This window comes from Gavialis gangeticus, unplaced genomic scaffold, assembly GCF_001723915.1.
Source record: "Gavialis gangeticus isolate Ggan-Ray unplaced genomic scaffold, GavGan_comp1, whole genome shotgun sequence".
Taxonomy (NCBI): Eukaryota; Metazoa; Chordata; order Crocodylia; family Gavialidae; genus Gavialis; species Gavialis gangeticus.
Window position 1 is genome coordinate 53,433,892 of NW_017729030.1, and position 13,341 is coordinate 53,447,232.

The following is a 13,341-nucleotide window of genomic DNA, read 5'->3' on the forward strand; positions in this document are numbered from 1 at the left end:
TATTCATTTTCCTAGGTGATTTTTGCCTTTTCCCAGGTTGATTTTTTTTTTTTTTTTTTTGAGGATGACCTTGAAAGGAGTCTTTTTTTGCCGCCAGTCTTATTTTCCCTGATTTGTCTTTGGTAACACTATGTACCCCACCTATATGGGGAACACAGTTCTCTAGCTGAGGCATCATTGTCAACAGATATAAGCCTGCTCATTCCAGGTTGTTGCATAGAATTCGTGTGCATGGCCTGGATTCCAGATCAGCAAGGATTTAGCTTCTGTAAATATTTTTCCACCGTGAATTAATTATTTTCTCATCAGTTTGGTCCTTTTCAAGAACAAGTTTACTGGGTACTTCTGAAGGGCCCTTCTGAAAAGTCCACCTTTAAGTGGCTGAGGCTTAATTCGGATTCTGAACTTTAAACATGACATCTTTTCCTAAAGCAGATGTAGACATTTGTATACTTAAAATGACTCATCATCATGATGTAAAATTGCTTATGGCAGGTTTGACTAGAAGTATAGCTGTCAATCAGCATGGCTGCCTCTAAACAGCTGTTTGTATTTTGTGCCTTTGACAGTCTGTAGACAATTATGTAACTACTGTCTTCTCCCCCTGCCCAAGCTTAGAACTGTCATATTTGATAGGGAAAGAGATAATTAAATACTTGTCAGCTCAGGAGGAAAAGTTTTTCTTCATGTTTTCATCTGGTCACTAAATAATATTATCACAAGATTCATGTACAGTATGAGAACTTTGAGGTCTTCGCTAATGTTTTATTTAAGGCTGCATACATATGTTAAAATGATCTGGGAGAAGTCTTCCAGGTTTGTTTTCCTAGTAGAAAAACTTACCCAGAGGCACCTGAACAGACATTTTATGCCAAACCCTTGATGAGCAGAGAGAGCTTGCAATGTTGACACTGCACAGCCTGTGCACACATTTTGGTGTATTCTGCAGACTCCCTCAGTCTGCCTGAAACAGATGACAGCAGTGCACAGGGCAGCATTGATTGGCTGATCCAGACTGCTCAGGGTCAGCCTGTGTCTCCTGTCTTGAGAAGGAGGTACGTTTTGCTCTGTGCTTGGTTAGTAAAAGTCCAACAAGTGACAGTCTCCCTGGGAAGTGTGGGAACAAACGACAATGGCTGAGGTGCTGGAGGACTGTACCATGGCATCTCTCAGAAAAGAACATGTACAGACATTCTGTCTCCCAGGAGAAACTCTTTTAGAATTTTAATCCTGGTTGTTCCTGGGTTATTTTTTTTCCTGGACTGGCCCATGTTTGCTCTGGAAGAAATATCCTGAATACCCGTGGTTTCTCCTGGGACGGCAGCAACTCTTTTAGGAGAATCTGCATGTCTGTACATGGCATATAGCTTATACTATAGAAAATTAAGTTACTTTTCAAGAAGTAGACTTGGTGTGCTTGTTTCTACATGCTCCCATTTAGATTTCATTCCTATGTCTTAAATTTGAGATAAAAACAATATTAAGCCCTACCCCTTAAGAACTTGATCAGATCAAGCTTTTCACACATCCTGCCTGATATACCTTCATATTTATCTAATGAATTGAATCTGGATGAATTATTACTGCCTAACAAAAGCATAAGATATCCTAATGCCAGTCTATCAGTAAGAAATTAAATATTCTTGTCACTCTTCCTTGTTAACTTTGCAGGCACTTATATAAAGTAAAGCATCTATTTGTGGCTCTAGAGAGGTCTTGCTCATATGATTAAGTAATTCAAACATCATCAGTGTTCCCAGTATCACAAAATGGTGATTAGTGGGGTGGGGTAGGGGGAAACCATTCCAACTCTGAGTGCACAAATATTGTTTGGTTCACCCTTTTTTTCTGAAAAGCCTGAGAAAAGAAATGAACTTAGCTTCTAGTCTATTAACATTCCAAGTTAGCAGTAGTGTGAATGCTTTCTCTGTTCTTTTTCACTGCCAGCCTTCCAAATCCAGTAGTAATTTTAATTTTAAAATGCACAGTGTCGCTTATTCTAAGAAGTGGAAGAGGTCAGGTAGCCAAAAACTCACTCTTGCTTTCGTGAAGGAAGGGCAGCTAATGGGGAAGGTTGGGGAATCCCTTATTTTCAGTGAAAAGCAACTCCATTTAGTGGTTTTGTTTTAAAATGTAATCCTCTGGTGAGTAACTAAATAAAAATGAAAGTGGAATTCCATATTTATATCCATCTCCTCATTATACTTCTTCAGTTGTCAAACATGATTTTTCTAACTACCAACTTCACAAACACAGCTGGGGACTTGAATGTAAAGATTAATCTTTTTCAGTTGTTGGTAGCAAAAGAATTCTGAAGATACAACTGTAGGGATTATTACTAGTCCAAAACACATTGTTCACTTATGCTTTGTTTATACCTGGCTTTGGTCTTCAATTAATGTTTCGTAGTAATATAACTAAAGTTGTATGAATATTCGATTATTTTGATTCACTGGTAGTCCTGAAAAATGCCAACAGCAAACATTTCATTTTAGAGGAAACTAAAAGTTTGACTTTTGGGAGATCTTTATCCTTTTGGAATTTAGAATTTTTAAAGCAAAAAAATTTTTAAAATGGGATTGGAGGAATCCCCAGAATATATCCATTTGAAAATATGAGCGCAAAATATTTAGACCAAAAAATGCCCCAAACCATTCAAATTCAAAATGAATCCTTAAGTAGTTTTGGTCTACCCAAGTCTTAACTTTCTTGTGAATAAGATATTCAAGAAAGAACTTTGCTAAATTTTAAATACAACGGTTGAAAACAGTCTTCAGGCCTTGTTAACAATGACTTTAGGCTGTCTTCTGACCAAACATGGTGTTATATTTAGCCGGAGGTAGGTGTTCTAACTGAAAATCAGAGTGAAGACATAGCTAACTTTTAGACCAAAGCTGATACTTTCCTAATATTTGTTGACGCAATGAGAAGTCCCAGAAGTTCTTATTACAAGTGGAAACACAAGAGCAATCCTTTTCACATACATTAAACAGACTGAAGTGAAGACAGTGACAGAATCTAGGTTTTAGCTTGCCCTTCAGACATGTGCTAGAACTATAACAGTCTTATATTTGCTTCTAAAACACAATAAAAACCTTAGTGATGTGCAAACATGGTGTGTTGTCTAATAAAGATTCATGCTTTATATGGTTGCAGTTTTTTATTAAAAAGTGTGTTAGTTGTAAACTTAAAAATGCAGTGATGTCAGATGTATGAATAGATTACAGAATATTATTTTAAGTGACCCTTGCAAAAGCAGAACTATGCTTCAGTCTTTTAATACATTAACAGAATTTTAAGAATTTTATAGTTGAGATAAACCTATATTGCTTGTGAAGGTGGAGGTCAGTTTCTTGAAGCTGAAAGAAGATCTGGTGCTCAGGACTTTAGGTCCAAGGCTAACCAGGAAAGCATTTTGATTAATGTGTTGGGTTTTTTTTTTTATTTTGAGGTGAAAGTGTTTCTGATATGTTATACCACAGGTTTCCCTGTCTTGTAATCTGGGTGTACGTGTTGCGTATTTTTTGTCTCATCCATTTTAGCTTTTGCCTACATTTAGTGTGTTCACAATATATGTGTGAACATGCGAGATGTTTGTAAGTGATAAGCATGAACAAAGCATTTAAAGATGTATTTGGCTCTACACATCCAATAAATAGGGAAAAATTTTGTCTTGGCTTTCCTGTGGAAAAAACCCTCCGTAACTCCCTCCCCTGCCCTTCCTGCCATCCCTCCCCCTCCACCCTTCCTTTACTCCAACCCCTTCTAGGCTGGGAATTTAATAGCAGCCCTTCTGTATTAGTCCCCAAGTGGATACTCAGGACCGGATCTTGTTCCACCTCTTAACTGCCTGAGGGTGATCCTACTTCATTCTGCTTGAGTCCCATAAAGCATTTAAATCAAAAGGTGCTAGTCTTGCTCCTGCTTTTTGTGACTGTCTTTCAAAATAAGATGATAACATGTTACAAATGTAGGCATGTTAATGCTTTTTTGTTTGTTTGTTTGTTTTTCCTAGGGACTTGAGCAGGGGGAAATAGGATCTGGCCCTCTGATTTCTGCAGCTTAGTTTGCTTTTCAAGATGGACTAAACTGCACAAAGGTACTCAGTGCAGAGTGAGAGTGTCCACATAGGCAACTGTTGCAAAATCGTTTATTTTAGTTTTTCTCATGTGAACAAGCCTACAGGAGGGTGATGAGGCTTCTAGTTCCCAGTTATTAGTGAGATATTTGTAGGAGTTAATCACTGAAAAATAAAGCTAAATATGTATTGTGTGCCTAAATAACTTCTTCAGTAAATTGACATTACAGAGGGAAGAGTTTTTCTTTCATATGCTTCAGTGAATAAAAAGAGTTTAACCTCTGATGTATTTTGTAAACACTACAACAGGTTTATAAGAATGTTTGGCCCTAATGCATCATAATAGAATGCCATTACACCATAAATGAGGTTTTGTGCCGCAGACAGAATAGTTTAAAGTGATCTGCACAAGATAATGTAATGCCTAAATGTTTTCTTATTTGGGTTTTTGCATGAATTTTCCTTTTTATTCACATGTTTCCAAGGATTTGAAACATTCATTACCAGTTGGACTTGGACTCTCTGAAACCAAAATAACATCTCATGGCTCTGACAACACCAAAGAGGGAGTCATAGAAGCAGGACCATTCCAAGGTAATAGTAACTGCTTGAATGTTTCAGTTTTTAATGATAACAATTCAACTGATCAGGTTTGTTTTGGACTTGCATGAAATCCGCCTCACAGTGATCAGATTCTCAGAGTTGACAGCTGCCTTGATCACTTTTATATAGTAATGATTGTGAAGGTGCGACATGCTTGCTACTAAAATGGCAATATTAGATTATCAGTTTCTCAAGGGGAAAATAAAAACTACTAATGGACTATACCAACTTTTTAACTAGCTTCCAGTTTTATGTAAGAGTTGCCTTTCTTATCAGTATCTTGGAACCCAAAACAATGATGTTTCTTCATGTTAGATGTGTGTTCATGTAATATATATGAAACTTTCCAAAGAAAGAAGAAACTTTTATTTTGTTTAGAACTCTAATTGTCTTTAAAGAATTAGAAGTATTACTTATTGTAAACTTACATAGTGGAATTGATTTTTATTTTTTTTTCTTCCCAACTATCACTCTTAAGTAGCCAGTTTAGCTTTCTGAAGTGAATAGAATTAGGTTTGCCGTTTCTACGGACACTAAATTCCCCCTCCTCCACCCTTTTTATCATGGTGCATATATTAAGGTCCTGTAAGTATGAAAAAAAATGGATTATACTGAAAATGGAAGAGCATAGAGCGACAGGATTCTTCAATGTGAATAGACCTAGTTTTGCTGTTAATGTATTAAAAGGCTACATCCTTGGGGGGGTGGGGGAAACATATTTAACATCTGTGTTTTTTAAACAAATGCTGTACTTCAGGGGAATGAAGTCTTTTTGAAAACTTACTTGATTGCACTATGAATCACAAACTAGTGGGTTTTTTGTATTGAATGTAAATTTCACACTGTATCCTAGTAACCATTTTTAGTATGTAATTAAAGCTAACGCTGAAATTATAAAATAAACTAGTGATATCACTCTTTGTTTCTCTTTATCCGACTGTGTCTGGAAACAATAATGAACACCAGGAAACAGGACATTCATGTGAAGTTGTAATAAACTTTTGCGTGGTTTATTTTATCTAGAGCAGAATTATGAATTTAAAAGACCTAAATGAATAACAAATGAGCAGATGTGAACATGAGTCTTTGTAGCAGCAAATTAATTTACATATATCATTTGTTGCTTTTATAAGTTTAAAACTTTACATTTTGGTTTATATCCTGACTTAAAAAAAATTACTTAGTTAATGTCTTGGTTTCACCATCTTTGAATCTAGCTGTCTGGCTATTAGAAGCTGTATAAATGTATAGCAAACAAGTGTTCTCCATCACTACACTTATTCTGTCTGTAATGAAGTAAGAAATCCATGAAACAGCCATTGTTGCAGAAGATAACTAACTGGTATCCAAGATGCTGTTCAAGCTGCGTTAATCATTTTGGAATATTGCAAATGCTCTGTGTTGGTAAGAAATCCTTAGCTCTTCCATAATTTATGGACCACCATGGCTACAACATCACTCTTACACTACCTCATAGTTGGTCCAATAAAGGATATCATCCTAAGAAATAGGGGTGCACCGATATATCGGTTGGCTGTTGGTTCAGCACTGATAAAAGGAGAAATTAAATTATTGGCTATTTTTGGTCATTGTAGCCAATAATTACAGCTGCGTGCCCAGGGCACCCTGGTGAGTGTAGTCTGGTCACCATGCCCTACTGCTGGCCTGAGCCTGTGGCAGACTACAGGTTCCAGCGAGCAGTGGGAAGGGGAAGTGGAGGGAGCGCCAGGAAGCGGTCACTGGGCACCGTGCTCAGCAACAAAGGGACCATTACTGGCTTCTGCTGCTGCCAGAGCAAGCCATGTGTGCAGCAGGGGCCTGAGCACCGGGACTGCTTCTGGGACATTGGGCTGTGTGCAGGCAGGGGAAGGTACTATGCGAGGGACATTCTTTCTGCTCCACTAGGCACTGGGCACTTTTGCAAAAATAGCTTCTCCTTGGTGGCCACAGGAGCTTGGCTGTGCAGAGCCTGCTGGCAGTAAGGCAAGTGTGCTCTGGGGCTCCATATATGCCTGGCACTGCTGTTCACGGGAGGGTCTGCCCCACCTGCTTGGGACAGCTGCATGGGTTGAGCGGGGCTGCGGGTAGGAGCCATGAGCAAGGAGGCAACATGTATGGGAATAAGGTGGTCACCGCCTTCCTGATCAAGGGCCAGAGCAGGCAGGAGGTGGGTGTGTGTGTGTGTTAAATGCAAAACAAACAAACAAAAAAAGTTTATTTATGTCAGTAGTTTAAAATGCCTTGCACTATTACTAAATATCAGTTATCAGATCGATATCAGTCAATATGGTTGGTTAATCATCAGCTATCGGTATCGGCCACGAAAATCTTTATCGGTGCACCCCTACTAAGAAAACCTTGCCTCCTTGCACAACTATTTTAGCAATGGAACTTGTATAAGATGTGTAGGACAGTGGTGTTTAATTTGTTGGCCCCATGGGCTAGATAAGTGGCGAAGGACCACTCTGCAGGCTGGATCCAGTGTAGGGTCAGTGTGCAGGGTCAATCCTTGGTGTGATCTGGCATGCCAGTCTGGCCTTGTGTGCTGGATTTGGCTTTAGAGTGACTCCACAGAACGACCCAGCCCTTTGTGCTGAATACGGTTTCAGCCTGAACTGACACACAGAACTGTCATCCAATTCACAGGTGTCCCCAGAGCTCCAGAAACTTGGCAGCTGGGGAGTCGTGGCAGCATTAATGGCCATAGCTGTGGAAATCATAGCAATTAAATGCTGCCACTGCTCCCCCTGGCTGCCAAATTTCCAGACTCGTGGGGAGTTCTGCAGTCCAGGTGACATGGCCATGTGGATCGCACTTGGCCCCTAAGGCCAAAGGTTGAACACCACTGATATAGAACATAATTTATTCCTAATCATCTTTTTGTGAATGAGGAATTAGGAAACTTCCTTGTGGAAATTAGACCTCAACTATTACAAATAATAAAAAGATAAAATATTGCCCCATTTTGAACACTTTTCAACTTTTGTCAAAATTACTTAATAAGAGGGAAAAATAAAAATTGAAGTCCTTAGATGGGGGAGGTATGAAAAACAAATCATAACTAAGACTGCATATTGCTGTGCAAGATGGAAGGGAAACTATAAACATAGGAATGAAATGCTGTTCCTAGCTTGCTTACACATCCCTAGACTTTCAGTAAGATTCTGCATTCAGACTTTTGTAACTTCAGAATCCAGTTGTAGCTATTACAGAATGTTATGTCAGGAAAGGACAAGTTTAAAGTCTTGGAGCCTCAATTTAATTTTGTTTTTAATGTAGTCTAACGATTTAATTAAAGTGTTTATATTTACAGTTGGCAGGGAGATGCTTCTTGCTTCAAAGATTCCATAATGGACATTAGAAAAAAAATCATTGTTTCAATTACTTAGAGAGATTTTTTTTGGTGATAGTGAATCTGTGAAATAACTTGTGGAAGTCACTAGTGTGCTCAAGGAGTATTTTGAAGGCATGTTGACCCAGTAGATCTTCAAAAACCTTTGAAAAAATAGCTTATCAGTTTATCAACTGAGGCACAAAATGAACTCCTCACTTGCATGTTAATTAGGTAATGCCAAAATAAAGTAAACTATCATGTAAAATTTTGTAAGGCTGCCTTTGCTGCAGTTAAATGAGTAACTTGATTATTTCTCGTGTGATTGGAAACGCACAAATCTATCAGTAGCACATGAGAATATCCAAAACTCTGGAGTAAGTGATGCCAATAACTTTGGTATTCTTAATGGAATGAATATTTTTTTCACTAGAAAGTTCTCTTCTCAAAAAATGTTAACTTTTTAGATCCCTAATGTCTCGCTCCAGATCTTGCATTATTGCATAGTGTGCGAACGCATGTGTGTGTGTAATTATACATGATTAACTTCTGTTCTTGCACCTGCTAATATAAACCTGGAATTGAAACCAGGGTTAAAGTATCTCGAAGTTCTAGTTTGTAGCCCATTGAAAGTACAGATTGAATTTTACCTACAATTGAAATCGGATTCCCATTGAAAAAAAAATTAAACAGTTAATGCTACATGTGAGTTTTTGCCTGCCCCATCTGTCACTTGTATTTTGAGAAATTTTAGTCATGCTGCCAATTTCTTGTTAGAGGGGAAAAATGATTAACTCAGGATAACTTGGAGTAGTTCACATGAACAGCTGCAACTTTCCACCAGAAAATCTAACGATTCTTCCATACACTCTACTAGTTGCTGAGCCAAGTATATCTCCAATATTAAAAACTGTCTGTTTATACATAAAGAGTACATGTTTCTTTTTAAGAAGGAATTTAATTTTTTTTATGGTTAAATATGTCCCCCTTTCAGGTTCCTCAGCATCACCCAAATCATCTGTTATATCTCCTAGCAGTGCAGCAGCTAGCAGACTGGCTGGACAAGGTTGTGATTTAATTATTCCCACAGGTATTCACTGCACTGAGCGGATAACGCCCTTGTCTCTGCTGACAACACTAACTCCGTAATATCTGTAGTAATTTGATTTATTACTAGGTGGGGATGCAATTCTGGCTTTTTTGGTAGTTCTTTCACCTCTGGGCTTATAAGCTTTAACAGTCTGCAAAGTAACCTGTGCTTTTCTTTCTGTATAGCTTTGTTTCCAGAGCATTAAGTGTAATTTATGTGATTTTACTCTTTAAACAACAAATAAAACAAACAATCATTAACAGAATATTTATGCAGGCGCTAAATCTCTCAGTTTATATTGATGCTAAATCTCTCAGCATTTTTCTTTTGTCTGTCAAAAGGAGCAACACAATCCAAAAGGCTAAGCATAGCATAGGACTTTGGAAATTCACAACACCCAACCTTGCTTTGTCACTGATTTGATCTGTTGCTGACGGTGAATTATTCCATCTTTTATGTCCATTTGCCCTCTCTTTAAAAAGGGGAAAATGGTAATTTATTTTTCTTGAGCATCTTATGAGGATTAATTACTTATGATGATGATTATTGTTTAGCACTTTAAGGATTTAAAACCTGCTAGTACTTGGTGGTTATGTCTACACGAGACTCTGACTGCACAGTTGTTACTAAGCAGTCATTTAGTACTTGCTTACACATGTATTAAATGACTGTGCAGTAACTGTTGTTACTATGCAGTAGCATTGCCGAATGGCTTTTAGGTGACACTGACTGTGCAGTAGCTCGTTACTGCTGTGCAGTCAGTCTTGTGTAGACACAGCCAGTGTTATAGGAATATTTGTAGATACCTACAGACATCTCATTTTTCCAACCCTTGTTAACAGAATAACCTGGCTGTGTAATATTTTTGTGTTAATATATAAATAATATTTTGTATAATACAGTATACCATATTTGGGGTTACACAAAATATGATGAATGGATAGATAAGTTTTTCCTTCTCCCCTCAAGTTTGGATTGGCATTTTGTTAGCATCTCAGTTCTGTTTACACAGGATAGTACTTTCAAAGGAAATTAAACGTTTCTATACTGACTCCTCCTTTTGCGTTTGGCAGACACTCTGTGCTGCTGTTTTTTAGAATGGAAGTCAGCACGACTCTCAGTACATGCAGTGAAGTACACTAAGAAAGCATGTACTGAGAGTCGTGCTGACTTCCATTCTAGCAAGCAAGCAAACTACCGTGCCCTTCATATGTTGTTTTCCCCCTTTATTTGTAGGGTGTTAATACACTTGGCATAATTTGGGCTGGTACTGTAGACATGGCAAACATGCTGCCAGCCAACCTGTGATTGTTACCATTTCTCAGGTCGGTGTTTGTATACATTTAATAAAAAAAAATTAGTGCAGAATCAAATAGTTTTCCCTACTGATTTGTAACTTCTAAATGTTGGGACTGTTCATGACCCTTTAAAAATTAGCGGTAAAGAAGCCATAGCAAGCAGTGCATTGGAATATTAATAGGGATGGATGGATTTCATACTTTCTTGAATGATGACTTGATAGATATTAATTGCACAAAGAGTTAGGGTTTCTGTCCTAACATTAATTGAACATGCAGAGGATGAGCACAATATGATCTAGAAAATGTTGTGAATTTCTTATTCCTGTGTTATGAGGAAACTTTTTTGACCAGGGTGGGCAACCTGTGACACTCAGGCCACAAGTGGCATGGACAACTGCTGTGGGTGGCATGCAAGCCCTTGGTGTTAAGTAAAGAAGCACCAGAAAGGAATCGGGAAGCAGACAGGAAACTGTTGCAAGAGATGTCAGATGTTAGTGCCTCAAGTCATGTTAACCCTTCCCTTGCCCAACAGCCACCTCATTTTTACATGGTGAGTAAGGATCCCAAGCACAGGGTTCAGTGACCAGAGGAGGCCACTCTTAAAGCAGCATCCTACTCTGCTCTGTATGATTGTAGCTAACTACTCCCTCCCTTCAGCTTCTCAGTGTGCAAACTCCATCAGATGTGCCTGTGTGGGAGTGGATGAGAGAGGCACTTGTGGTGGGGAGGACTTAATTGTGGCATACATATAAAAAAGGCTGGCCCCCCCTGTTTTAGATATTTGTTTATATCGTGTGTTGATTGTTCTTGGCTATAGCAAGCAGTTCATATGTTTCTGTAAAGTATTAATTGCCTAGAGAGCATGAAAATGTTTTTTTAGGTTAGCTAACTCTAGCTGGGTGTTGGCTATAGAGGCTGCCAGTTTGGTTTTAATAATGAAGCACATCTCAAAAGCAATTTTGAAGGTAGCAACAAACTCTGCAAACATCACCGTAAACTTTATTACTCAATAAAGCGATTTATGTATGTGGGGTGTTGTATCTATTGAATATAATCAATTATTTGTGTTTTTCCTTTATTGCATATATATGCATACCTGACTTTTCAGAGCAGTTCTGTTTCCTTCATATGCATTTCACTACCGTCTTTAATATGCACTGAAATTAGCTGCAAAATTGGCTCTTGCATGCACAAGTGCAGTTGCATGAACTTGGTGTACTTGACTTTTTGAAAGTCAAGTGTCTTTTATGTCCTAAAGGTAAACTTGTTCTATCTTGCAAAGGTGGCAGAATGCAGCAGAAAAGTGGGCCAGTTGTGTTAGCAGATGAAGTAAAGAATCCAGCCATGGAAAAATTGGAACTTGTAAGAAAATGGAGCCTAAACACTTACAAGGTTAGTACTTTTTATGCATGTTAATTTCACAGATTTAGCCTAAACCTTTCAAAAGTCTCCTTACTATATTAGGTAACTAAAAATTTGCAATCCTGTTATTGAGCAAAATCTATATATACAAGCTCACATTTTTTTAATGCTTCAGTGACCTTTCAAAAAGAAAATAAATGAAACCTAGCTGGCAACAAGAAGAGAAACTTGTATTGATTTTAGGCTTCATTAACTTGACAACATCGTGAATAGTTTTTTTATTTGTTTCTACCCCCTATTCTTATTTAACCTACAAGTTGTTATTTGTTTGAATGCTGATGGTTGAACTGTTTGTTTTTGAATAATCATCATTGATTAGCATTAGAGGATATTAAGTTGAAAGCATAACAATTAATTCATTGTCTTTGATCTTTTGACCCTTCATCCCTTCTGGATTTTTCAGTTATCACTTCTTTCAGATACAAACTCAGATGGTTGGAGGCATTCCAGTACAAAAATGCCACGGAGACACAGGTTTATAAAGTTCACTTATTTACTCTTATTTACTTGGAAGATACCTCTTCCAAGACAGCTACTGCAAGGTAACATAGAACCTTGTCATTTGAATGCTAAGGTCCTTAGTGCCAGTCAGATAATGTCTTCCTGTCTGATAGGGATGGGAACCAGGACATACATTTTATAATTGTAGCTTAGCGTTTGCTAGTAGAACTAGTTTAGATGTTTTTTTGTGGGGTGGAGACTTGCATTCTTTCTTGCCCACTTCTATTTGTTTTAGAATTTAAGTTTTTCAAGTAATTGAAATTACCTTTGGCAGTTGGATGGCCATTTCTAGCTGCTGCTTCTGCCTGCTGCATTCCTGCCAGAATTAAATCAGCCTTCAGTCATCCATTTTATGTTGTTCTTGAAAATCTTTTGTATTGTCCCAGATAGGTAACCTGCTGTCCTTTAAGATTTGAATTTGGTTAATCGCAAACTTATAAAAAGCTCCTTGGTTATGCTCCATGTTCCGCACCTTTCTGAGGAATACTTTTCTGGTAGATGTTGACTTGACCAGGAGACTGCAAGTGGTAGACTGGCTGCTAATCACTGTGCACTGCCTTTTGTAAGAGAAAGTTACCTGAGGATTTGGGCAGAATCCTGGCAAAATTAGCATTGGGTATTCATTTGAAAAGCTGTTTCCTCTGTCAAACTTTCAGGCTGCATGATTGTTTTACCTCCTGGAAAAAGCAAGCAAACAAAAAACCCGACAGTTTAAGGATTAAATATTTGAGAAATGAGCATCTGCTGCTGTTGTTTCTTTTAACCATTCAAAGATTAAGCATTCTTGTTCATGGCTACTGAATGAAGTAGATTCATAGATTCATAGATTAAGGGTCGGAAGGGACCTAGTAGATCTTCTAGCCCGACCCCCCGCCAGGGCGGGAGAACAACAAAAAACCCCAAAAAGAGAAACGGGACTCAAATGAGTCCAGCCAGGTAGGCATCCAGCCTCTTCTTAAAGACCCCCAGGGTAGGGGCCAGCACCACTTCCCTTGGAAGTTGGTTCCAGCTCCTA

The 13,341-nt window shown here is 38.2% G+C and overlaps 1 protein-coding gene across 5 annotated transcripts in view; it reads left to right on the forward strand.

Annotated features, from left to right (window-relative positions):
- The window catches only part of ARFIP1 (ADP ribosylation factor interacting protein 1), a 107,121-nt gene that overhangs the window by 58,204 nt on the left and 35,576 nt on the right, over positions 1-13,341 (forward strand). For 2 of the 5 annotated variants that reach the window (XM_019522216.1, XM_019522219.1), the window contains 3 exons: positions 4,564-4,672; positions 9,007-9,102; positions 11,686-11,795. In XM_019522216.1, coding sequence (XP_019377761.1) covers positions 4,564-4,672; positions 9,007-9,102; positions 11,686-11,795 — 315 coding nt within the window. Of the gene's footprint in view, positions 1-4,015; positions 4,100-4,563; positions 4,673-9,006; positions 9,103-11,685; positions 11,796-13,341 lie in introns of all 5 variants that reach the window. The other 3 variants (XM_019522217.1, XM_019522220.1, XM_019522218.1) reach the window with 3 other exon arrangements.